Genomic DNA, 27,313 nt, shown 5'->3' on the forward strand with positions numbered 1-27,313 from the left:
GAACCTCACCCTGCTTCCTGGAGTCCAGTCCCATCTCCAAACCCTGTGAGAGTTGGTTCAGAACCCTGCCCTGCAATGCAGGGAAGGGTAGTCACACTGTCCCGACTGAGCTGGTTACCTGTATGGATGCCCCAAACTTCTCATTGCAGAGGCTGCACAGAAGCGCCCACCGACTGCTGGGGATGTGGGACACCTTTGTGATGGGCTCCATCTTCTCGGGGCTGCCGATGCTCACCTGGGGGCCGAGACACAGCAAGACAGAGCTGTAGAGGTCACCAGGCAGACAAAGGCAGAGCACAGACAGGAGAAACTTCGAGACGTGTTCCTTCCCCACGACTCTCCTACCCGAGGGGCCGAGGGGCCAAGGGGCCCTCGCCCTCCTAGCACGGGTAAAATCCCACTTTAAAGGGGCAAGCTCCACACCTGGGGAGTGGGGTTGGGTTTCATCTGATGCAAACATCCTGTTTGTAAAGAAGTTCAGATAAACCAACGTTCACTGCTCACCCGATGTGTACATATCGGGACAAGGTAAGCGAGTACACCTCTGGTCCACAGAGAAGTGGTCAAGGCTGGAAATCCATCTTAAATATACTAAAACACATTGTCAACAACTGAGTAAGTAAATACTGACTGCTTTTAAATTAGTATCTCTCTCTCACTAAAGAAAAACCACTCTCCTCAGTCAGAAATGTTTACTACACACTAACAGAAAACTGCCAAGATAAAGAAGGTGCCCTCTCCGTGTTCGGCCTGGATCACTAAACTGTATCCTGTTAATACCAAACTGTGAGATCCCAAGTCCAGAAGCCTCACTTCAAATCACTCGGATAACTTTTTTTCCTCAGGAGGAAAATGCACCAAAATTACACACCAAAAAATGCTAAAATCTGAATCACAAATGATATTCTCAGAGTGAGCCATGCAAATTAAATTAGTCAAGGTCTGGGACTTGAAATAAATTAGACCAGACCTGAAATTAAAAAGGTCGAGGCTAAGTAAGAATTTTAATAAAAATCACACAAGTGTGACCTAGAGCAGTGGTTCTTTAACCACAACTGTGTGGCCTGCATGGTTCGCCAGCTCCAGGGCGTCACAGCCCACCTTAGGGGAAGGCTGCGACATGAACGCCATGGGTCCATCCTGGGAGCCTATGAGCAGTGGAGGGTCAGCTGCAATGGCCTCTGAAGACAAATCTGAACACCTCCACCCAGGAATCCAACTAGCTGTGGCTCTCAGTTAACATTCTACAAATGTACACACCATAAGCAGGTGAAAGCATGCTTCAGATTCAATTTAAGGTGGAAAAAGGAGCAATTTAATTCACAGGCATCTTTTTACTCATCAGCTAAGATGAAGCCTGCTCATTAACGAATGGCTCCCCATGAGAATGACCAGCCACAGGCTCTGGAGCTGAACCGCCCAGAAGGGTACCCACCTCAGGGATCCACAGCGCACAGCTGACGTGCACCCACTTGGTCCCACTGCGGGTGGGCTTCATAGCTCCTCCTTTCTTGGGACACAGCAAACACTTGGGCTGAACGCCCAGGGCGCACGTCCGGCATAGCCAGCTGCCCTCTGGGACCTTGAGGATTCCATAGCAGGCCTGTGAAGACACCACACATCCCAAGAAAAAGAGAGAAGAGAGTTGTTTTTCCCGATATGTCTATTAATTTTAAACACCTAGAAAGAGTTTAACATAATTGCCACCAAACAGAGGCACTCCCTTCAGGAAAGGTGGGCGCCACACACTCCAGGGGTGGGCCTGAGAGCCACTCAAGGACAGAAAGGCCTACAGAAATCTGCTGTGTAGCTGCAGACACCCCCTGTACCAAGTTTCTAAATACTAGTCAGTAAATCCTCAAAATACTTTCCAGGGCTAGACGGGGTAGCGTCTCTCTGATTTACTGATGCAGGTGAGACAGAGCGAGCAGCTGAGTCTCCCAAAGCTATCACGTGAGACACCTCTGGACATGAGACAGAACCAGGGGGCAGTCTGGGTCCCCAGGCTAAGCAAACTCCACTAACCTGGCCCCCACACCTCCTCACCCCAGGTGACTGCCACCACAGACGCAGAAAAATGAGACCTTCTAGATGGAAAAAAGAATTTGGTCTCTTTGGCTGATGTTCAAAACAAAGCCTGCTTTACGTAAGATGGCAAATTACACAAGACAGCAATAACTGCAGAACTCAAGGCAACTAAAAGCCATTAAGATGGGTCAGAGAAAGAAAAGGCAAACGTTAAAGAAGTGGGGAAAGAAACTGTGATGGTACCAGGAGCACAGTCAGAGCCGTTTAAAAACACCAAACTGTTCAGAACTTTATCCTTAAATGAACTAACTACGAGTCAGGAAGTGGAGAGACAGAGTAACAGAGCTCCAGTCCTCCAGACAGGAAAAACACAGCCGCTATGCAAGTGAGCGTCCAGGACGCAGAGAGGAAACCACAGGACGAGAGCGCAGCAAAGTTAAGTGACCGGAGCCCAGGGGCACTGTGTCGGCCTCTGTCAACACAGGCCGGCTGGAAAAACAAAACAAGACACACTTTTTATAGAACTGACACTATTAAGGTTTCAAATACCAAAAAAGTCTGTATCAGGCACTCCAGAGAAAAGCCTCATTTGAACAGGTAATTTTTTTTACTGGAAAAACAAGTCTAAGTAAATTAGAAGATTAACAAAGGATGCCTTAAAGACAAGTCATGAAGAACATCTCAAAAGAGAAAGGAACCAGAGAAAATACTAAGAGACAATGTGGTGTGGCCAAAAGAACAGAAGACCAGGCCAGGGGGTGGGGTGTCTAGAGCCCTCCCCCCCAGCCCCCACCCTGGAGTTCCAGTTTCAACTCTGCCAGTAACCCACTGTGGGACTCTGAACAGCCCACCCTCACACCAGTTGACTCATTCATAAAACAGGGTTTGAGTAAAAATGGCAGGGGGAAAAAAACTAAATGTCATCCAAGTAAAACAGCACAAACAATAAAGGAGCAAAATGGTAGCCACAATGCTCATGATGTTGAGACAACAAAACCTCTATGAGAATTCTCCGTTATCCCCAGGAAAGCTCTTTGGTCATCTGAAAATCCAGGGCTACAAGATGGGCTATAACATAATCAGCAGGAGACTACGGTTCACGTCTCATGAGGATGAGATGGGGTAAGGTCACACAGCCTGTGAAGTCCTCTGGCAGAAGGGACCCCCAGGAGGCAGCCAGAAGGACAAAACAACCAAGAACCACAAACTTGACTTTTCTTCCCCTGAGGTCACCAAGCCACCATCCCACACAAGTCTTTAAGACTGTTGTAAATCTCAGCGTCAACAGGTGAACTCAAAGCAAGTACCTCAGAATAGTATTGAAGAGTTTATATGAACACACGTCCCCACAGAAATACAGATGACTTTATTACTGTATTAAAAAATAAATGAAAGAAGAGTCAAGACTGAGATTCCCCAAGCTTTTTAAATTACTCTATGCCCATCCTATTGACATCAGGGAGGACAGGAAATAACGTTCAAGAAAAGGGGCCCCTTTCCACTTATTTAAGGGCTCAGTTTATTGTGATGTCAGCTAAAGTGATGTCTTGAATTGTGTCCGAAAAGTTTGTTAAAGTCAATCCTAACCCAGAAGAAAACAGACGTAGTCAGTTAAGATGAGCTCACACTGGAGCAGGGAGGGCCCTTCATCCACTGTGACTGGTCTTCCTACAAGAAGCGGCCAAGCGTAAAGACAGAGACACACAGCAAGGACTCTGAGCGATGACAGAGCCGGAGACCAGGGTGGGGCACAACTGCAAGCCAAGGAACACCAACGACTGTCAGCAAACCACCAGGAGCCAGAAGAGGTGAGGAGGGACTCTTCCGTGGTTTCAGAGGGAGCGTGGCCCTGCCGACACCTTGAATTCAGGCTTCCAGTCTCCAGGCAGCAAGACAATAATTTCTGTCATTTTAAGTCATCCAGCTGGTGGTACACTCTGTTAGAGCAGCCAGAGCAAATTAATACAGGATCCCACTGTCCTGGCTATAAAAGCAGCAAGAAAAAGATGGGCACATGTCCTTAATCCCCGAGCCTGTCTGTGGCTTCCTCCCGGGCCCCGCTGACCACCTACCTGATGCACACAGATGTTGCACTTGTCACAGAACACCATCTCGTTGCCGTCCTCACCGTCAGGAGACTGGCAGACGTCACAGACGACATCTTCGTCATACTCGATCCCCAGGCCTTCCTCAGTCTCTATAGCGTGGTTCATGTTGTCATAGCACCGCTGTTCAAATTCCTCCAGGACCCGCTCCATGGTGTATTCATCTAACTCGGGCATTCCTGGAGGAAAAATGCCACAAACCTACTTTGATAAATCCATATGAATAAATGTTATAAAATTAGTTATACTAACGAGTTCACAATGAATAAATAATATTATAAATAAATGTATCCTGAGTGTCCCAAATATTATCTGTTAAATGTCTCTCTGACCTTTTCAAGGAAGGATCTTTAATTAAAAGGCAGAAAGACGCATCCACACAAGTTTGTTCTTTATGGTCAGGTACTGAAGACACAGCATTGGAAGGCAGAAAAGTGAAAGATAAATCCCAAAAGGGTTCAAGGGTATTAGGTATTGAATACACTGGACTATCATTTCATTACAATGTTACATATAACAACTAGCATGTAACAGACTTCAAAACCATGACCACGTAGTAAGGCTTGGTTATTTTTCAAAAAACATTCCATTTTTTTCAGCTTAAAATGGTGCTGAGAACAGATTTCACTGTGAATACTCAAATGTTTTTACCTGGTTTATCCCTCCTCACCCTCTGAATTTACTAGCTGAGATGCATAAGCTAATCAGACCCATGAAAGACAGAAATACAAGCAATGTCTGAAGCAAAGACAGCTCCTTGTGAATCAAATAAAATGAATTCTTATGCAAGAAATGGCCAAAAATAAACTTCAAGCAGTTATCATGGTTATAACTAGTGGTGGGATAAGTTCTTTTATTTTCTTCCATTTGTGGATGTATTCCAAACTTCCTACAATGAAAACACTCACGCAAGAAAGAAAAAACGGCTGTAAAAAATAGTAAAACACATCTAAGAAACAACAGAAATGTCATGAGAGCCAACAACAACGCTTATGCATTACCATAAATCTAACTGACACTTCCAGTTTTTAAAAACTTGAAGAACACAATAGTGCTGGCACTGTGGTAAGTCCTAATAAACACATATTCAAAGAAGCCACCTCTCATCTCAAACCCTATTTAATAATGAGAGCGTTTCTGTGCGGCCAGACGCTTTCATCTCAATTCTTCCTACCAGTTTTGAAAACTGGCTTTGAAAATACAACCCTATACCCTATAATTAATTTTCACCATTAAAAAAACCAATGAAAGCCAAGGTAAACGTCTTCAAGCATGTGTTCAGTACATATTAGACAACTGCATCACTTACCCTGCCAAAGCGTTCAGCACTGCCTCGCCGTCTGACGGAGACCCAGCACTACCCCTTGAACCATCCAGCCCCTGGCTGTCAGTCCCTCTGCCTTAATTCAGGACACCCAGCCAGTCTGGTGGAGTACAGGGATTTCCACAGTCTATGAAGCTGAAACATAGTATTCTGTTCCAAGAGAAAACTTCTGAACAGATTCTATAAAGCAACCTCGTCGCCTCCTAACAGTCTAGCCACTAATATCTAAAAGCAAGGACCACGAGGAGCGAGTCAGCTTTGTCGAAACTCCCAGCTCAGTCCACAGGGTCTTTCCATTCAGGGGCTGGGGAGCAGCAGGCACAGCAGCGGCCATCACGCGCCAGGCCTCACGCGAGGCTCAGGGACCCACACAGACACTGTCTCAGTCCTGCAGGGCTTTGAGATCCACTCACCGTTTCATAAATACTTACACAAGCTAGGCTGCAAAGAGCTTGTGCCACCACTTCCCGACCTCGACCTACGGCACAAAGCTAATTAATCCTCACAGTCTCTCACGGGGAACCAGACTGGGCCTCACTGACTTGCCATCTCCACACACTTCAGGCAACCCTTAGCAATCAGAAGTGGCGTGTAAGCCAAGACCCAAGTGTCACCCTGGTCATGACACAAGGAGTCATGCAAGCAAAGGAGGTTCAGGAGCCCTGCGCTGCACACACAAGAACTGACCGACATGCAGAAGTCAGATCAGACAGGCGGGGCTTCCCCGGGGAAGCTGGAGAGACAAGAGGAGCACCTAACGGAAAAGACTTCAGGGGAATCGCTGAGGTGAAAGCACAAATGCTGTGTTTGGCAAACGGTGCGCTTGGCTGGAGTGGAGTTTACTGTGAGAAACAGCAGGTCAATGCTGAAGAAGGGATCCGAAGAGCTTGGCCTCCTTAGCTTCCTGGAGGTAAGGAAGTGGCGGGCTCGGGGCCGTAGGTCAGGGTGGGAACCAGGAGCCCTTCTCCTCCCCGTGGGAAACAGCCCTCCTCGGCCCTGCCACTCGGCCAGGGAGCACACGCGGACTCCGGAGCCGGACATGCAGGGCTGAGGCGGAGCAGCAGGCCTCTACTCATCCCGGACACAAGGCACCAGAACCGTCGCTCACCCATCTCCTTAAACTCCTCATTGGTCAGTTCCAGCCACGCGGCGTCCATGTCGTTGAGATCGTAACGACACACACTGTCGGCCAGCGTGCGGATGTCAACGTAGCCCAGCTCCGGGGGCTCGGAGCCTGACGAGACAATGTATTTCTTGGGCCTGATGAACATGAGGGATTTCTCTTCTGATACGACCCTGGTTAAGAAGAAAACAAGGCAGCCGGGTTACCCTTCCTGCCACAAGGAAGCAAATCTGTCTGTCAAGAAGGCCCCAGGTGAGCTTCCACCTCCGACCCTTAAACCCCAGGTCACTGCCTGGTTAAGAGAGTTAACACCCTAACATCACTGCTAATAAAATAAAGTAGGAGTCATTAAAGCCCCTAAAATAAAGCTAGATGACAAGTGACAAAACTACCAAAGTTGTCACCACCAGCTTCTCCCATGTGGCTTCCCAGGGCCCTGCGTGCCTGCCACCATCTGACAGCAGTGCGCACACACAGGAACACGCTCAGCCCTAAGTGTCAAGGGTCAACGACTGAATCACCCTCCAGGAACCAGGCCTGCCCGCCCCTGCTGGAGACCACCCAGCCCAGGGTTCTCTGGGACACAGAGGAGACAAGAGTAGCCACACAGACAGCGGGGACAGCGGAGCGCTGGGGAGCCGAGGGGCGAACCATCACCTCTGGTGCTGAAACTCAGGCCTCAGCCATTACCAGGCAGCCTGAGAATCAGGATGCTCCCAACACACACTGGGCATCCCAACAAGGAAGACAAGGTCCCTCTGCTCCTCATACTTCCACCTGTGAACACCTGGAGAACTGCTGTCCTAGCACCCGCTCAGGACAAAGATGGCACGTGAGACAGTCCAACCATTGCTGGCTGGAGACCACGGCGGCCCAGCAGCCCCTCACATCCACACTGGCCCTCCACCTCCAGGTCTCAGGGCGCCAGCAGTTTGCATTAACACCCAGCTGGCCAAAGAGTCCATCATGTTTCCACCACCCTTAAAATACCAGAGTGACTTTATCTATTAATATATGACACTGACATAGGCAAATTTAAGAGAGTTTTTCCTCCTACTCAACTAAGGGCAGGGTTTCAGGTGAAAACTTCCACAAGCTGTGTGGGTGTTTACTGGTCCTTTGCTGGGCTCGGAATGCCTGGGACTGGGGATGCCAGCGCCGAGCAGTTAGGTGGTGCTGTGCCCCAGGGGTGGGCGACTCCTAAAGAGCCCAGGAACACTCCACTCACTCCCCAGACGGCAGTCCGGCCTGGAAGGGTCATTTAATCCTGCACACCTACGGGGACATGTGTCCCAGGGACCCCTAACCCAGTAATCAGACTCGATCATCTCAAGAGCCTGAGGACATGACGGGGGCGAGAGCTGAGGGTAAACTCAGTCCACACTCGCGATGGTTTCGCAAAGCAGGCAGCTGACTGACGACAAGGCAGCTGCGAAGCCGGGTGCTCCCTCCCTGGGAGGAGCCTCAGACAGGTGTGCAAACAGGCCCAGCTTCATGCTGAGGCGGGTCATCAAAGACCAACCCTCAAAACCTTTCAGTGGAATAATGGTTTGGACGTAAAATCCAGAGAAAGTCTCTAAGAACATGTGGACAAAGTTTATCCAAGGAGGACTCTAGGGTCCCATCCACATAGCCCTAACCTGACAGGACTGCTCACCCCCGTCCTCACCCACAGGTGGAGCTGACCCAGTAGGACGACAGGCAGACACCCCTCCCCAGGAGAGCAGCCTCCAGAGAAGGGGGAGCCACTGTGCCTACATCCAGGTGTCCCACCCCCGCCCCCCACTTCCCAGGAAGTCCTGGAATTTGCCTTCCTCTCGAGGAGAGCAGCACCTTCCCAAGGTGGAGGCCCACAGCACCACCTCTGGACCCGAGGCGTGTTCCTACCACATTTCTTACTCCCCCAGAAGCCCTACTGCTAACTCCAACACTGCTTCCCACAGCCAGCTGGCTGTCAGGGCAGTAAGACCGCTGCTGGGGAAGGGGTAGCCCCTCTCCCAGGTACGTCTACCTGGCCACAGGCTGGGGGATGGTCCCAGGGCTCACTGGCACCTGGACCCCTTTCTCCCACTCCTGTCTCCAGGGATCCGCCAGCACGTAGTACTCGTCCGGGTTCAGCTGGTAGGAGTCATGGAGCTTCATGGCAGTGATCAGGTCTGTTCTAAACACCTGGACGGGGAGAGAAAAGTGTCACTGACACTGGGTATTTGCATTCTTCTTCAGAGCGCTGGCAGCTGCAGGGTAACCATGGTACTGCCATGTAACCAGGTCACTGTTTCAACAGAGAACCAGTCTGACCTAGTGAGGAAACCCTGGGTCTGCCTACACCCTGGGCCATGCTCAGGATGGGAGCGGCAGCAGTTCTCAGTGCCCTCACTCCCTCCCCTGGCTCTGCAAGACGGCCACGTCTGCACCAGCCACCACGACACAGGAACCTCAGGGTCCTCCCCGGGAAACTGCTAAGAGACTCCCAATTCAGCAAGCAGGCTGCTGAAGACACATGACTAAAAAACTCCTGGAGGGAGTCATTTCACTCAAGGGCAATTTCCAGGTAAATGTTTAAGAACTAGAACTCCACTAACCATGTAACAACACCAACCCAAAACCCAGGGCCACCAGGGCTTCTGTTCCCACCCTCAGGCTGCCTCCACCTGGCTCCTGCCCACTGGGCACCAGGGCCTCTGGCGAGGTGTCTGGAAGGGCAGGTTTTGGGTGGCCAATGACAAGCAGAGCAAAGGCTGCAAAAATCTAGGAGAGAAGCAACGACAGACCAGTGGAGTCCAGGCAGAAATGAGCTTGTAAAGAATGTGTTTTGTACTCCCTCACCTAGTGTAACTTCTGCTAGGAAAGCAGCATTTGTCGGGGAAGGAGAGGAAGAGGAGAGAAAAAGAAGAAAGCAAGCTACCACCCTCTCCTCCCCCCGCCAAAAGCAGACCACAAGACTCCAAGGTACCCTCTGCCAAGAGAGCACCTCAATGCCTCATCGCAGGTCAAGGGGGGACCAACCACAAAGGGGACCCCCACACGCCTGCTGCTCCTGATGGAGACTTCCCACCAGGGCCTCGCCTCAGTCCGTTCGGGTCTCAGCGCTACATGAGGAAGCGCTGACCCTGGCATTAGCACCACCCCGAGTTGTATTTGGCACGAAGTGAGCCTGCATCTGTAAGCTACACTCTGTTTACACAAGTCACAATGCTGAACTCTCTTCTTGGGACAGGGAGTTCTTTCTTGTGCTGCGAAGTACGGTTCACATTATATGCCTGCTAATAGGTCCATATTTGTTTTTCCTGGTGACTTTTCAGGCTGGTGATAACTTTAATAAACTTCACCATAACAAGGTCTGAGGCAGGGTCTGAATAAAAGGGCGTGTCTCCAGCCTGCTATTCTGGATCTGGACTTTCCCCCTGTATGTCACTGAAGTCCCAGGAACTGGCAAGAACCTGGCTGTGCACCTTCCACAAAAGCACAAGTGAGACCAGGGGTCCATGCCCCAGCGGGCGTGAACTGTCAGCCACGCCCTCCCCACCCCTAAAGAGAGAAGTCCTTTCAAGTCTCAGCTCTACATCTTCAGGAAGCAAATTAGTTAAAAACATGTTCCAACTAAGTCTGATAAGTATCAATAGGAAATAAGGGAATTTGCCAAAGAAGAAAAAAAAAATCAAACTGAAGCAACAAGAAGAGAAAAGGCAGTTAGTGCACTCTTTCTGCACTAGAGACTCAGGACGCCCTCAAACAAACTTGAGCTCAGAGGTCCCCAGCAGTGCTCAACCTCAGCACTTCCAGTATGAAGTCACTTCAGCTCAGAAACTTAAAAAAAGCAGCAACAACCTGGAACAAAACACAGGTCAGGGCCAAGGCCAGCACCATCCACACTGCTCAGGGCTGACACCAGGAGGGGTTCCAGGGGACTGGTGCTCTCACACAGGTACCAGCTTCCTACAGTGCGTGCACGCTCAGCTGTGTCCAACTCTTTGCACCCCAGGGACTGTAGCCCACCAGGCTTCTGTCCATGGGATTTTTCAGTCAAAAATACTGAAGAATATAATTAATAACAGCGTGCTGTGATTCACGGGGTCGCAGAGAGTCAGACACAACTGAGCGACTGAACTGAACTGAACATTTACTGAGCAAATTTACCTCTGTGTACTAATCCACTTAATCCGCATAAGGATCCTGTAAGGTGAACAGCTGTATTATCCCCATCTTACCGATCTGGAAACTGTGGAACAGACGGGGTTACACAACTTACCCAAGACGCATGGACATCAATACCAACCACCAGGTGTGGGCCAACCACAGGCACTCACGCACACACGCACAGCCGCGCCAGCACTCAGAAGTTACCTCTGAAGGCTTCCGATCTTCAGGTCTGGAGCACGAACTTCTCCCATGCTGGGATCGGGAATTCTGGGACCAGGTCGTCGACAGGCCTAAAGACACAAATGTCCCAAGAAAAGCAATCAATCAGAGGAACACAAACCACTGAGCGATCGCAGCAAGGCGCCCTCAGTGCCACCCCAGGGGACGGCCAGTGCCCCGCCAAGCTCTCCCCTCTCCCCAAGAACTCCTCCACTCCCACCACACACTCACTTCCCACAGCAAGCCAGCAAAACCACTCCACACCCAGTGGTCAGGGCCGCTGTGTCACAGCACTCTCAGGGGGACACCACGCAGGTGGTGCCTTCATCCATAAGCCTGCACTTCTTCAGAGCTTCAGAGTCTCTCAGTGGTAAATATAAATCCAGAAGCTTTTAAAAAAAACTTTCAGGAACTTTTTAAACGCTAACATCATTGTGCTATATCCTAAATCCATACCCCAAAACATTAGGAAAAAAGTTTTGACTCCACACAAGAACTTAGCAATGCCTAGAACAGGAAAACTCCGACCTGCCAGACTAGGGGCTGTGGACAAATCACCTTTAAAATTGCCTGCTCCCCTCTCCCAGAAAATGATGCTCTTATCCTGTCCCTTCCCCGCTAAATCATGCAAACGGGGAGCCCCACCAGGCCGCCGACGTCTCCTTAGTGCCACAACGTCCGAGTCCTCTTGCTCCCAGTGTCCTTTCCCAGGAGGGCTCATCCACAAACACAGTCTCACCCGGGAGACTGTCAGCCCTGCGTTCCCACACTCGTGTCCCTCCCAAGTGCCAGGTCAACGTTCACCTTCAGATCAGACATCAGTCAAGCCCAGGGTGTTCCTGAGGTGGGTCAACTCAGCACTACAGTAATTTATTCAACCCTGTTTTTCTTCTTCTTCTATTCAAGAGTCATTCTAAACTCTCCTCACTCAGGACACATTAATGGCCGAGTGGAATTCAGCTGCCCGGCACCTCAGCTCCACCCCTCTCACTGCCTCCTGTCTCTGGATGCTGTGTCACTGCCTGAGATCCGAAACCACACAAACTACCTGCAGGGTGTCTAACTTCCTAATAACTCTCTTCCATGTTGAAGAGACTGTAGCATTTCCCATAAATTAACACCACTCTCCCTCCCCCCGAAATAAAAGCTAAAACCTGAAGGGGACTGCCAATCTATTAACAAAATCACTTTTCACTCAAACAGGAAACTCTTATCTCCACACATTTCAGAGACAAGGGACACAATCAAAGCACCCTTAAGACCTTGGGGATATAAAGAAATAGGTTCTGCATGTAAGCCTATCATCAGATTTGCCATGACGGAGACTAAGGGGATTGCAAAGCGTCCCTCAACAGGCAAGAGCACTGCCGCTGATGCCCAGTCCTGAGGCTTGCTTACCGGGTCACCTGCGCTGTAAGACTTCCTACTGGGAACCCCACTGAGTGGTTCAGTCTGAGACTCTTGAATGAACAAGAAAGTTTCAGTCCCACACCGAAAGGAATATTCTGGGCATACTGGGGTTAGTCTGACTTGCAGGAAGTTCTAAATCTGGTCATTATTGGAAAAAAGAAGACGGAAACCAAATTAGGAACCCAGAGAGGAAGGCGGCTGGGCAGCTCACGTCTCTAGACAGGCCTGTCTCGCACCCTCCGGTCCTTGGGCCCATCCTCCAGCAGCCCAGACAGGGGAAGAGCACAAGCCGACTCTGGACAGACTGCCCAGGAGCCCAGGGAGGGGGCAGAGATGCAGGGCGGAAAGGGGTGGCCCCTCTACTGTGAATCGCTCTCTGAAGTGTTAGAGACAACCTCCAGGCTGATTCTCAAGGTTCCGTGCAGCTGGCACAGAACTCAATCCAAGGAATGGTGATCATTTTGAAACTTTTCCTAGGACTGCTTTCACATTCTTGAAAAATGTTGCCTGTTTTTAAAAAGATATTCAAAACCGCTACAAATTTGGCATCTAATTGTATTACCCAAGAGAAACGCTGGTCCACCCAGAAATAGTCTGTTTCTCTTCCTTTTAATTTGCCTAATGCAAAAGGAGGAAGAGAAAAATTAATATTAAACTCACCCTGCAGAAAGGGCAAGATTGGAGGAAAAGCTAAGCTTAAATTACCACCAACATGAGGAATGTTCTTAGTTTACTTATAAAGCCAAAAACCAGAAACCACCCAAATAGCGGCATATCCATACCATGGAATACTATCCGGCATTAAAAAAGAATGAGCTGTCGATAACGTGACGACATGGATGAATGTGGGAATAATTATGTGGAGTGAAAAATGCCAGATAAAAAGAGTACACATTATTCCATTTATATAAAACTCTGGAAAATATAAACTAATCTATAGTGACAGAAAGTAGATCAGAGGTTAACTGGGCAAAGAGGAAAGGGAAGGATTCTCTTCAGTTTTATGATTTCATGGGTATAAACATGTCAACATGTATCAAAGTGTACACTTTTAAGTGTGAGCAGAAAATAATTGATGATTTTCTGCCATCCACTCAGAATAAAGGAGAAGAACACGCTCCATCTTACTCTGTGCAGGTGGTCTATACAGAACCTAGACTTTGCTGAACAGTGAGGAGCAGCTGGTCCCTCCCTCTCTTGTCCAGCAGCAGATACTTGTTGCTGGCAATTTCCTCCCTCTAATTCCCTTTAAAACTATGTAATAACTATTTACAACATACAGTACACCTAAGTCAGTGCTGTGCACACAGGAGATTCTTAATGTTTTAAAAAAATGTCTTTAAGTGGACAAAACTACAGTGCCGCTGTTCAGGACCATAACTCAAGAACTGAAGGCGGCAGGCACTAAGAATGCACCGCTGTTTTACCTACTAGAAGACAGGCTTTTGAGCTCAAGGAAAATGAGGTCACGGAAAATAAAGCACTAATGTCTTTAAAGACAGCACGGTGGGGCCACTGCTTCCTGACCAGAACACACCTCCATCTGCAAAGTCCACAGGAGACTCCAAGCAACGCCTGATATCCCCACACCAGTTTTCCCTCAGCCACGCTCTCTCCGCTTCCTCCTAGACCATGATCCAAGCAGAAGAATTCACTCATTTTTAATTTTAAAAAGTTACGATATAGAACTTTTTAAGTATGTTGGGTTAAAAAAAAAAATCCAAGTATTTCTAACATGAAAGGACTAGGAGACGATTTACACTACAGTAAAATATTGGCCATTCATTAGTTCTGAAAAGCCATATGCTAAGATTACGCTGGGTTAAATGCTTATTTCGTTTTTGTTTTCAGAGGGCTGACATTTACTGACAAGCTAAGACTATGGCAAGTAAATTTTTGTTTTATTTTCTTGTTGCTTTCAGAAGAGTTAGGAACTCTAAAAATTTGGCAGTAACATTTAAAATTACTTACTGCCCATACACAAGATATTATTACCTAAAGTTAAGTCCACTCTACTGACAAGTGACTTTTAAATTCTTGACATGTATCAACAATTAATCTCTATTAAACACGGAGAAGAATTAGCAAAAAATAAAGCCTCACTTTGTTTTATTATCCCCATCGTCCCTTAAAACAGAAAGGGGGGGTGATGAAAGTGACAAAGGCTCGCAGGTCGCAGCGTCATGAGCGTGATGCTGTGCGTGCTCTGCACTACTAACCCTGCTCTCTGGCTCTAGTCTGCACACGCCTGCACACTGTCCTTTGAAATACAGTCATGCTGTCTTGCCCTAGATCTAAAATAAGGGAAAAACCTCAAGAGTAAATCTGATACATACTGCACACACCTCCAACATTGGGTAGTTCATGTGTTAAGCCTTCCAGGTGGTGCAGCGCATGAAGGGTTCAGAGCGAATGGCAGCACGGGAGGGCGGAGTGCTCACACCACCACAAATGCAAACTGCGAAAGAGCCTCACCCCAGACCAAATGCATCTCCTGCCACAGACCCCGCTTCTAGACCCTAACCACCACGCTGGTGTCTTTAGGAGTGTTAAACCAGCTTAACAAAATATGATGCTTAGGACCAGCAAGTATGGAGCCCAGAGGGCCAGCCGATGTCACAACAGTGCAGACTGGAGAGGCGAGGCCAGCCCTGTGCCAGTCAGGGGGTGCTACGCAATGTCCAGTCTGAGCGAAGGGAACAGATTTAACACAGTTCCTATCTGCCTGCACTGTGTGATAGAAGACCTGACTCCCACACCACTGCTCTTTCCACCAGGACCTGACCCCACATCTCCCACAGTCCAACCCCCTTCCCTCCCAACATGGCTTGTGAGCTCTGCAGTTTATCTTCCAAAGCACAAAGCTTGATGGCTGCACTTCAGAGCACCGGCCCAGGAATGTTTCAACATACCTGGGCCTCAACCAACTGACACAAATGTTTCATAGTGACCCAGCCCTTCTGTTAAGTCCAAGTCCATGTAGCAGATCAGGTGCTAGTTGCTCCTTGAGCCCAAGATGATGCTCTGCCCGTCAATGTCGACAAGCCACAAGCTGGGTGTGAAAAGGGATAAAACCATCTCCACATACCTAGAGGAGACATGTGCACAGCACACACTCTGCAGTACTTGAGCCAGAATTCCCACATTTCAAGAATTCCTACACAACTGCTCAGGGTCACAAGATTCAACTGATGGTGGCAAAGAAGTAAACTAAAGGTCCAGTCACACAGGAATAGAAGCGGAAGCAGAGTTATTAACCTTTATGCAAAAAAGAAACCACTGAGAAACCTCTGAAGACTTGTCGTGAAGGAAACCAAGCACAGTCAAATTAAAAAAAAAGTGAAAGCAAGTTATTAAAAAATGTAACTAATACAAAAGGTCCAAATCAGAAAGTACGTTTCATCCACTAAAAACGTTGGTCTTTCTTCACTGTGTATCTGTACACTGGAGAGCGCCCAAGAAAACCAAAGTCCTCACATGACTTCATGTTTGTCACTCATCAACCTGCATTGCTGAGTGCAAAATTAGTCGGTTGACTTTTACTCAGCTGTTTCCTGCGTCTTTGTCATCACAAGTGAGGGAGCAGAACCTGGCTGGGTAACTGGAAAAGACAGGAGTGTTTCAGGGTCAGCACAGGTGTAGAAACCGGGAGACCAGGTAAGGCCTCGCCTCACCCCAGACCTTCCCACAGGGAGGTCAACACAGCCCTGGAATTTGGGTCATGAGGCAAAAACGGTTCCTAGACCCAATTCCAGTATGCGCTTGTGGAAGCTTCCGCATCCTAACAAGCAACTGTCAGGTGCCAGCAGGATGACCAAGAATTCAACTCAATTCCGACAAGGAGACAGAACTAGACTCCACAGACTCGGTCCCACAAGACCACCATCCCCAGCTTGCTACCTGTGCTTCTGACTGGCAGAGGTTCCCAAGACCCTCGAGTCATTTGTTAGAGCAGCTCACAGAACTCAAAGAAACATGTTCCACACTGCTGCTGCTGCTGCTAAGTCACTTCAGTCGTGTCCGACTCTGTGTGGCCCCATAGACGGCAGCCTACCAGGCTCCTCCGTCCCTGGGATTCTCCAGGCAAGAACACTGGAGTGGGTTGCCATTTCCTTCTCCAATGTTCCACATTAGATAACCACTTTATTATTAAAAAGATATTGAAGGGGATGAATCAATAGCCAATAAACAGATACACAGGACAAGGCCTGGGGAAAGGGCACGGGGCATCCAAGCCCTCTCAGAGCACACCGCTCTTTCCCAGCCACCGCAGGTTCGCCACCTGAAAGCTCACTGAGCTCTGTGCTTTCAAGCTTTTATGGAGGCTTCATTATATAGGCATGATTGATTAAATCACTGGCCACTGATGACCAATTCAATCTCCAGCTCCTCTCCTCTCCCCTCAGGCTGGATGGAAACACTGAAAATAGCTGGTGGCCCCACTGTCGCATTTGCCAAAACCCCTGAAGACGAAGGCCCAAGGACTCAGAAGAAATAAAGCGCTTGTTTCCCAAGGCTGCGCCCTGGCACAAGGTATTAAACTTCCAAGACTGGCTGAGCCACCCCGTCCCAGGAGCCCAGCCCGTGAACACCCCAACACAGTTTCATGCAACTGCAAGGCTGGCAGTCCAGGGCACCTGGAGAAAGGCTTTCACAGCTATGCCTGCAGCTGGAGCAGGCTTGCATGGCACGGAAAGTGCCTGTGCATCCCCAACTGCAAATACCATGCCGCTATTCCCCTGGACCAAGCCAGAAATCAAAGCAAAGGGCTCCGGCCCAAGAGGCCAGCCGGGCCCAGCCATGGCTATGTGGGGGCCCCCAGGCTGATGTCCGCAGCTGTCTCTTCTCCACTTGGACATGTGAGGCACTGGGCTGGGAGCTGCTGCCAAACTTCCGTCAGAAACGCAGGCTGGAAACGCTGGGGAGTGGCCACTGCACTGACACAGCCCTTGTTATGAGCAAGGCTTCCAAGCACCCAGACTCAACTAAGGTCAGGCTCAGCTCTGGGTACCTAAGTGCAGAGGCAGAAGGCACCCTACTCACACCCACCATGTGCCTACATGAGAGGATGGTATCCAACGCACACAGGCAGGCTGGCAGCAGAGGCCCACACGGGACAGAGAAGGTGGAAAGTATGTTTATGGTATAGATGTGTGCTTGTGTCTATATGATCTGGCATTTTCCGGGTTCTAAATGAGAGCTGTTTGCACAACCATCACCCACCCTAACGACCAAATCAGCAGGCCGAGACAGGCAGCACAGCCACGAAGAACCACCACACTGTCCACTGGATCAACCATGACGAGGCCAGCCTGCCTCCCTTCTATCAGCAGCTATCGTCTTCATCCTCTACCACCACCACTCAATTTCCATGTGGGGTCGAGGGAAGAAGAAAAACCAGCTTTGTGGTCTACCTACATTAACCCTCCAGCACATTATAAATATCTACCTTAGTCCTCCATCCCTGCTTTCTTCAGGGAGACCAGCATAGACACAAACATATTAGCTGGAGGACAAAACCAGCCCATTACAAAGAAGGTGACTTGATGGATACAGTTTTGGTGGGGTCTCTGGACACCTTTCTTCCTCCTAGAGCTCTGGGTGAAAAAACAGGTTTAGATGAAGCATGTGGTCTTCTATGGGCTGAACTGTGTTCCCCCCAAATTTCTTATGTTGAAACATAACCCCCCAGTACCTCAGAATGTGACTGTATTATATTATTTGGATATGAAGCCTTTAAAATGGTGATTAAAATGATGGGTCCCAACCCAATGTCACTGGATCACAAGAGGACATTTAAACACACAGAGACATCAAGGATGCACATGCTCAGAGGAAAGATCTGTGAAGACTCAGTAAGAGGGTAACAGTCAGTCTGCAAACCAAGCAGAGAGCCCATAAGAGAAAGCAAACCTGCCAACATCTTGACCTTGGACTTCCAGCCTCTAGAATCATGAGAAGTAAATGTCTGTTGTTTAAGCCACAAAGGCTGTGGGATTCGTTATGTCCGCCGGCAATGATGAATGGAAGGGCCTCTGGACAGCTGACAAGGCCTGGACTGGGCCAGAGTCCAGAACTACACTGTCCACTATGATAATCACTAGCCATGCAGCTTTATAAATCTTAATTAAGATAAAATAAAAATTTAAAACTCAGTTCCTTACTTACACTAGAACATTTCCCTTCTATTGGGCAGCTCTACTCCAGAAAGCAGACAGGTCTAAGTCTGAGAGAACATCCCAGGAGAACCTTTTGTGACTCAGCCCTCCCAAAGTAGACAAGAGGCCCGAGTCAGAGCAAGCACAGACCTGCTCCTCAACCAAAACGCAGGGGAAGAGGCCTCTCTGGGCCTTTCATCGAGCACTGGAAGTAATTCATGAACCCTTCTTCTGATTCATTCTGAACCTAAAAAGCAATGTTTTCTTTTTGCAATTGCTGCAGGGCAACACTGTACTCAGCAAGCAGTAAGCACTTACTGAGTGCATACAACTCCAGAGGACACTTTGACAGGCACCAGAGGTGCAGAAAAGGAATACCTAAGCTCCTTTTCACCTCAAGGAGTAAAAAGCCTAAGTAAATATTAAAGAAAACAAGTAGTGAGGTACCAACAAGTACCAAGAAGTTCAGAAGGCATTCCCAACGGCTCCCACAGGTGGGGTACAGCCCCTTCACACAGTTCCCTGAAACAGAAGGCAAGCCCTTCGCCCGGAGTGCTCACTCCTGTGTCTCTGCTTTCCTCACCCAGTTCACCCCCGTCTCGTGCCAAAGGTCAGCCCCCACTGTCCGTCCGGGAGGGTCCCAGTCCTTCCCCATCTGGTCACAGCTTTCCCGTCAGCACCAATTAATTCTCCTCTGAGCTGCTCCATGCCTGCACCCAAAGCTCCAATCAAACTGTGTTTGAGTTCTTCTGTTTCTAATAGTTCTGCTGGCTGTCTGTGTGGCTGCCCACAGCAAAGCCCTGCTTTCTAATTTGCTGTTTTTAATTCTGCTGTTTTTAATTGCAGAAAGTGAAGAAGAACTAAAGAGCCTCTTCATGAAAGTGAAAGAGGAGAGTGAAAAAGTTGGCTTAAAGCTCAACATTCAGAAAACTAAGATCATGGCACCCGGTCCTATCACTTCATGGCAAATAGATGGGGAAACAGTGGCAGACTTTATTTTTCTGGGCTCCAAAATCACTGCAGATGGTGACTGCAGCCATGAAATTAAAAGACACTTACTCCTTGGAAGGAAAATTATGACCAACCTAGACAGCATATTAAAAAGCAGAGACATTACTTTGCCAACAAAGGCACGTCTAGTCAAGGCTATGGTTTTTCCAGTAGTGGTGTATGGATGTGAGACTTGGACCATAAAGAAAGCTGAGTGCCAAAGAATTGATGCTTTTGAACTGTGGTGTTGAAGACTCTTGAGAGGCCCGTGGACTGCAACGAGATCCATCCAGTTAATCCTAAAGGAAATCAGTCCTGAATACTCACTGGAAGGACTGATGCTGAAGCTGAAACTCCAATACTTTGACCACATCATGCGAAGAACTGACTCACTGGAAAAGACCCTGATGCTGGCAAAGTTGAAGACAGGAAGAGAAGGGGACGACAGAGGATGAGATGGTTGGATGGCATCACCAACTCAATGGACATGAGTTTGGGTAAACTCCGGGAGTTGGCGATGGACAGGGAAGCCTGGCGTGCTGCAGTCCATGGGGTCACAAAGTCGGACACAACTGAGCAACTGAACTGAACTTAACTGAATCTGCCCAAAACTTGGTGCAGAGAAAAACAACCGTTTGCATAAAACAATTTCATCCTTCAGGATCTGCTCAACTTCCATCTACTCTATAGGTTTCCCTGGCCCCTCCCTCCTCTGAATGTGTGTCTACACATATTCATTTCCACAGTGCTTAAGAAAGGCATCTCCAACTGTCCTGTTAAGATCTAGCTCTGATGGAGAGTCACGTGTCAAAGAGAGAGTTCCTTGTAAACAGGCCCAAAACCTTTCCCATCACTCAGCAGAGCAAGCATTCTTTCAAGGTTTCCCAAATCTGATCTGTAATACAAAACATAAGATAATGGGCCAGAGCTCAGGCATGCTGCTAGGTTCAAAATTTCCTTGTTATCTGAAAGACACTCTTCCCTGGGTTGTCGGTGAGCTTCCCAATACACAGACGCTGTGTGACATTTATTTTGACTGCCTGGAAGCCAACTAACTTCTGGTTCTCAGCTGCACTGTGAAAATATGAGGATGCCAGAGAGCTGAGTCGCAGACAGTAGTATTATTAAATACAGTCATGTTCAAATCCACTGAAGAGCACTGACTCGTGACCTACTAAAAACCTGTGCTTGATATTTTCGCATCACACCAGGCAGCCCAATCTCCCTTTGTATCAGGCTGGACTAGTTAATAATTAACTGGCTTCGATTAAGTTCCCTGTTCATAAAGAGCAACTGTGAAGTGCTGTAAATGATGTTGAGGAAAAACAGACACACCAGTGACTCTGGAAACTGGATTATTCACCTTTGGACAACAAACAGGAAGCCTGAGGAATGCCGCCTGCATTCGACCTCACCCAGGAAGATAAAGACCTGCAGCATCCCACTCAGATGTGATGCTCAGGCCTTGGCTCTTTTCTAACCTCCCTGATACATGAAACGCCTCAGCTCTTTAAAGCATTACATTAAAAAATCCTGTTTTTACATGGACCCAAACCCTGGTAGGCGCCAAGAACAACAAAGCAGAACTTACTGCCATTGTCGTCAGAATCCTCACTGCTGCTGGGAAGGCGACCTCGTTTCATGATCTCCCCGGGAAACAGCAGGCAGCCTGCAAAGCAATGAGACAGCACTTAACCCAAGATGATAATACACAACCATCAAGTTGTGCTTCAGATGGCAGCCCAGGATTTACAGCACACGAAAAGCAAACAATCGGCTTTAAGCAGCATTTGAATTATAAACAGTAAAGACCAAAGAGACATAATTAGGTGCAGTTATTAACAGAACAGGTTCAAAAAGGAGAGGGAGAGGCGGAGAAATTACACATCAGCAGGTCTCCCAAAGGTGCCAGGCTTCTCTCGCTCCTGTGACATTATCACTACAACTACTCCGGGAGTCTCTTTAGCTGACTGGCAGCAAGCTCTGCAGAAAAAAACCCATGGCAATGAGCACAGTGCTTCCTCACTACATACAGATTCATATTTTACACGTGTATTGGCGGGGGCGGGGGGGGGGGCGGTTAGGGATGGGGCTATGCCGGGATGTGTGAATATTTACACTGCACTGGGCAGCACTGCTGCTCCGGCAAATACTGCTGAAAGAATCCTAAAAACTGAATACCTAGAATTCTAGGAACAAAACAAATGGGACACTGAGAATGCAAATGCCTACCCTAGTCATCTCCAACCCCTCCAGCAATTCATTCTTATCCAGACTCCTCCCCTTTACTCAGGAGGAAACTCAGGTCTAAAAGGTTTAAGAGGTGACCTGCCCAAGGTCACATTGTGAGCAGGCAAAATCCAATTTCACTACCTTTTCCCCAACTCCTTACAGGCCTTGTCCAACCCAACGCAACCAAAGGAAGAAAGCGGTCTGAGCAGACACCCAGTCAGCTCCTGCCAGGAGCTGGTGGTCACGGGCCTCCACAGAACTGAGAGAGAGGGCAGTGGACTGACTGAATGGCCACCACCGAACTCCTACAGATGACCGTGAGGTTATATTCAGACAGGGCAGCTTTCTAAACAAAACCAAAAAGCTTTTCCAAACGAAAAATTATTACTCATCACCTTGACATCTTTAGGGCCCAAATATTACTGCCAGATCGGTAATTCCCAAAGAGAGAGGAGGGAGGAGGGCTTTCCCAGTCAAAGTATGGTTGGTCAGCCATCCCCTACCAGCTCAGCCCCTCAGACAAGTAGATCCCAACCTCTGCCTCCCTGGGAATCCCACCATCACAATGTGATGAGTTTCTGAGAGTTCCCCACAGGAACCGTGTGGGGAAAGAATGTGGCGCATCACTATGCTAGAACAGAACAAGACAGAAACTGCTCTACAAGCCAGAAATAAAAACCCAAAGGTCCGCTCTAAGTGGAACTGGAAAACTGAAGTCAAGAAAAGCTGAATGCATACCATACAATGCATCTGCTCCCACCTTCAAAACAGACCTATATGATTCTTTCAAACATTCAGGCCCCTAATCCATACTGTAAATTTCCTTTCTGAGACACTCACCAGTTAAGGTTTGTATGTTTTTACCAAATGATTCTTCAAAAGATGATTAAAAGAATTTCCAAGAGGAAGACAGGACACGAGTCCTGATCCGGGTCACAGGTAGCGTCAACCACTGCGGCCCCACCCGCAGCCCTGGCTTTTCTGCAGAGCCTCTTCTCCCGTAACTCTAACACCCAGCAAGCTAGGGCAGGCCCACCCCAGAGAAAGTTCCTCAGTCGGCAAACTCCTGTGGCCCACTGCCCACGTGATTATCCTCCCTGCCCTGTCACCCTCTGCCAAAATGCCAGGTGCTGACAGCTGAGCTGTCCTCCCACTTTCTAGAAGGCACCCTTGCCCCCCCTCTCCAAACCGTCAGGAGGCACCAGGAGAAAACAGAAAGGCAAAGACCCACTTGTTCCCAGTAACAGATTCAGCTCCCTAAATCCTACATTGCAAGAGAGCTTGAGAATAAGAAAAAAAGAAAAAGAAAGTGTTTCCTGAAGAGGAATTCCTTAAGAGTCACAGTGTGAAGCATCAGGGCAAGAAGAATGCAGTCCCCTATCATGAGCAGGTGTTAAGAACGGTGACGAGAAAGAGGCTAAAGCCCATAAACCCTCCCCAGCTAGAAATGAGGCAACAAATGTTGGCTGCATCTTCACTGATTCGGACAACTAGCATTTACCTAAACAGAAGAGTTTGGAATCTTTTTAAACCAAAATGCTCTCCTCCAAGTGTTCCTACACAGCTCTCAGGGAAAATACACACTTTCAACAGTCACTATATGCAAAATGCAAGCACTGGCCAAAATGGATAATGCTCCTAATACACAAATACTTGCAAGCAAAAATACACAAGTAAAAGAAAAGTAAAAATAGTATTTCCCTTCTAATGAACTCCATTCTCAGCAGCCCTGAAAGAGCCCGAGTAAAAGGAGGTGAAGATGCTATGTGTGCTGCACTTCTCCAGGGAACCTGCACAGTAACGGGGCGAGGGCAGGCCAGCATCGCCTCCTCTGTGGTTCTGAGGTACTTAAACCGTGACATCAGGCTGAGCTGTCTCACCTGGGGTTACTTACTCCATCAAGAAATCAAAGTATGCACATGTTACTGTCTTTAAGACACACAATACAGTGGTTGTAAGCTGCAAACATCTGTCCAATGAAAACCAGTGAGAGCAAGCAGAGGGCCCTCAGCATCATTTAGGGCACTCACTGATTATTATCTAGATGGTAGTAAGATAAGTAATAATCAATTAAAAGGGCTACTTGCAACGCTCCAGAGAAAGCAGCAAGAAAACATAATGGCATATAATGCATCCCACAAACATCTGAATGTCTAATGTACGAGGAGGTGCTGGAGCACACAGACTGTGTCTGGTCTCAGGGAGCTCCTGGTCTAGCTGAGGAGACAGACTGGTCAGCAGGAATTCAACACAGTGAGTGCTTGACAGTGGTCAACACAAGACGAGATAAACACATGCTAATGGCACTAGTGAGATTCTGAGCTGAGTCCTGAAGAACAAAGAGGTAACAAAAAGCAACAGCACATTTTGGGCAAAACACTGTATACTAGGAGAAGGAAATGGCAACCCACTCCAGTATTCTTGCCTGGAAAATCCCATGGATGGAAGAGCCTGGTAGGCCACAGTCCATGGGGTCACAAAGAGTCGGACGTGACTGAGTGACTTCACTTTAAGGATCAGGAACACAGATTCCTTTGCTTTTTCCGTCAATGTCCTATGCATAGAAGGTCTTGATATTTGTTGAATGACTTTTTCAGGACATAATGTTTTTATAAAGAATTCTATGAGGAACATTTTAATAAAGCAATCAAAATTTAAAAAAAAACACTATATACTTAACATATATATGTATATATAACCCAACATATTACTCTCTGCAGTGCCTTCAATAATAGAATCTTACTATTTGCTCACTTATTTACTAATATGTATCTCTTCTTGGGCTTCCCAGGTGGCTCGAGCACGAGGCGTGGGTTCGATCCCTGATCCACTGGAGAAGGAAATGGGAACCCACTCCAGTATTCTGTCCTGGGAAATCCCATGGACAGAGCAGCATGGTGGGCAAAAGTCCATGTGGTCACAAAGAATCATGACTAAGTGACTAAGCAACATCAACAACAATCCTTACCTTTCTGCTCAATTGCAAAGGCTCATCATCTCATATGTGATCCTTTCAAGTCCCCCCACTGCCCCACCAGGTCTTTCGCCACCTACACCTAGACTGCTTTAGGCACTAGCCTTCCTTTCTCCATGACCACAGTTCTCTTTGTTGTTGTCTGTCACTAGGTTAAATCCAACTCTTTGCAACCCCACAGACAACAGCACGCCAGGCTTCCCTGTCCTTCACTATCTCCCAGAGTTTGCTCAAACTCATGTCCATTGAGCCGATGATACCATCCAACCATCTCATCCTGTCACCCTCTTCTCCTAACCTCAATCTTTCCCAGCATCAGGGTCTTTTCCAGTGAGTCAGCTCTTTGCATCAGGTGGCCAAAGTATTGGAGCTTCAGCATCAGTCCTTCCAATGAATATTCAGGGTTGATTTCTTTTAGGATTGACTGGTTTGACCTCCTTGCAGTCCAAGGGATTCTCAAGTCTTCATCAGCACCACATTTCGAAAGCATCAGTTCTTCAATGCTCAGCTTTCTTTATGGAATTATTACAGCAAACTAATCCACCCCATGAGGTGACCTCTCCAAGCTATTTCCTCTGTCCATCTCTCCCTGTTTCACACTGCAAATGGCTCCAGCTAGAAACCCAGGTTTTCCACAACCTGGCCCCTCTCTGCTCTACCCAAACATCTCTCCTATCAAGACCCCCTAACCAGCTTGTCTGGTCTCTATCATAAAACACCTCTTCTTTCCAGCCTCAGCCTCTGCTCCCTTTCCTCCTCACCCAGACATCCCAATCCCACCTCTTCTCCAGGGCTCAGCTCAAAACCACTAAGTACCATCCACCACTCCAATTAAAACCATTTACATTCAATACCACTCATTTCACCTTTTCATCTTTTAGAACTTTTTCACTCAGCCTTTTAATGTACTATTTTCTTTAACACGCAATCAACTCCTGCCTTGAATCATCACTCAAATGTTTTATACATGTGTGTCTCTAAAAGGTTATAGTTAGATTCTCTTGGTTGAAATGTGAAATAAAGGCTTCATAGAAATGGGTCTTGAGCAAAACTTCACAAAAAAAAAAAAAAAAAAAAAGACTTCAAAGGGCAGCTACAACAGGCACCCCCGGAACTCTGGGTCCAGTCCTCAACAGGGCTCTTCTAACATCCTATCTGATTTCATCAAATCTGGCTTCAAAGTGATATAATTTATAGGAGCCTGGAGTGTCCATTTGCCATGAGAAGCATTAACAGCTAGGTAGACAAAATACTAATTATTAGGCATTTGGGACTTTGCCCAAAAAGCAAAAAGACTACCTAGGAAGCCTGATTATAATCTGAACACTGCCTGGAAAAGGCCAAATAAGAGGAAGTCATTGGCCAAAGACCCTGGCTGCATCAGTCCAGTGGCAATCCTTTGGAAACAGGGAGGATGAGCTGAGACAACCAGGCACATGTGGTAGCTGCTCAGGGCATCATCTCCGCAGGAAGCACAGGTAACATCCTGCATGCAGATCGCTCTCCTTCAGCCTCTCCTGTCACAGGGGTTAAAAAGCAGTGGATTAGTTAACATGTTCATTCAATTAAAGCTGTATCAAGTTAAATGCCAAAGAAATGATGAACAAGGCAGGGAATGGCCCAGAGGGAGATACATCTAGATAAGCATATATCTAGATAAGCAGCTGCAGTGTGATAACTGTTATGAAGACCTGGGTTCAATCCCTGGGTCAGGAAGATTTCCCAGAGAAGGAAATGGCAACCAACTCTGGCATTCTTGCCTGGGAAATCCCAGGTATAGAGGACCCTGGTAGGCTACAGTCCACAGGGCTGCAAAGAGTCAGACGTGATTGAGCAACTAACACTTTCACTTTCACGGGATGTGTACATGAGGCAGCAAGCTGCCTCAAAACCTTCAAATTTATGTTTTCCTTGGACTGAAATTAGGGTGGGGAATCGGCAGGCACTAAGTTAAGAGCAGCCCTTAGCTGAAGGAACCCATCCCCAAGTGGTTCAGGAATTTGCAAGGGAACAAATTTAGTGACCTGGGTGTGGTCCCAGGGAGGCATGACTGGTATGTGACTCTAGCCAAGAAAGAATGAGAAATGACCCTGGAGGACAGAAAAAAGAACTTTTACAAAATAGTAAGACGATTAAGAATTTCAGGATGTTTATTCAGTGCTACACCTGGGAAAAAGACAGATTTGAGGAACTGTCCAGTCATTAGAATTATTCTGTGGTAGAACAGGGACCATTTATCAGGCCATAAACTCTACAGCTATATTAAGGATTGCACCCTAGTGATTTTAATTGCTTATGGTTTATATGCAGAAAGGCTATTTTTTTCATTCAACGTATCAATTTTGTCCAGTATGTTTTCATTCTTATTTATTTCATTCTCAAGAAGTTCTAGAAAGTACTCAAAGACCTCTACATAATCCTTCTCTGTGTATCACTTAATACACAACTAACGCAGTGGATGAACGGGGCTTCCCAGGTGGTACTAGTGGTAAAGAACCCACCCGTCAACGCAGGAGTCAAAAGAGACTTAAGCGCGATCCCTCGGTCAGGAAGATCCCGAAGCAGGAAATGGCAACCCACTCCACTATTCTTGTTGGAAAATCCCACAGA

The 27,313-nt window shown here is 47.8% G+C and overlaps 1 protein-coding gene across 9 annotated transcripts in view; it reads right to left on the reverse strand.

Annotated features, from left to right (window-relative positions):
• Positions 1-27,313, reverse strand: part of JADE1 (jade family PHD finger 1) — a 56,740-nt gene that overhangs the window by 16,078 nt on the left and 13,349 nt on the right. For 5 of the 9 annotated variants that reach the window (XM_055404493.2, XM_055404491.2, XM_055404494.2 and 2 more), the window contains exons 2-8: positions 21,089-21,166; positions 10,925-11,010; positions 8,592-8,749; positions 6,566-6,753; positions 4,101-4,312; positions 1,436-1,603; positions 119-235 (exon numbers count right to left, since the gene is read on the reverse strand). In XM_055404493.2, the coding sequence (XP_055260468.1) occupies positions 119-235; positions 1,436-1,603; positions 4,101-4,312; positions 6,566-6,753; positions 8,592-8,749; positions 10,925-11,010; positions 21,089-21,140 (981 nt within the window). In that variant the 5' untranslated portion in view covers positions 21,141-21,166. Of the gene's footprint in view, positions 1-118; positions 236-1,435; positions 1,604-4,100; positions 4,313-6,565; positions 6,754-8,591; positions 8,750-10,924; positions 11,011-21,088; positions 21,167-21,381; positions 21,539-24,154; positions 24,351-25,001; positions 26,221-27,313 lie in introns of those variants that run through there. The other 4 variants (XM_088828028.1, XM_088828027.1, XM_088828029.1 and 1 more) reach the window with 3 other exon arrangements.

This window comes from Moschus berezovskii, chromosome 19 (assembly GCF_049115385.1).
Source record: "Moschus berezovskii isolate FMDL1 chromosome 19, NW_MosBer_1.0, whole genome shotgun sequence".
Classification (NCBI taxonomy): Eukaryota; Metazoa; Chordata; class Mammalia; order Artiodactyla; family Moschidae; genus Moschus; species Moschus berezovskii.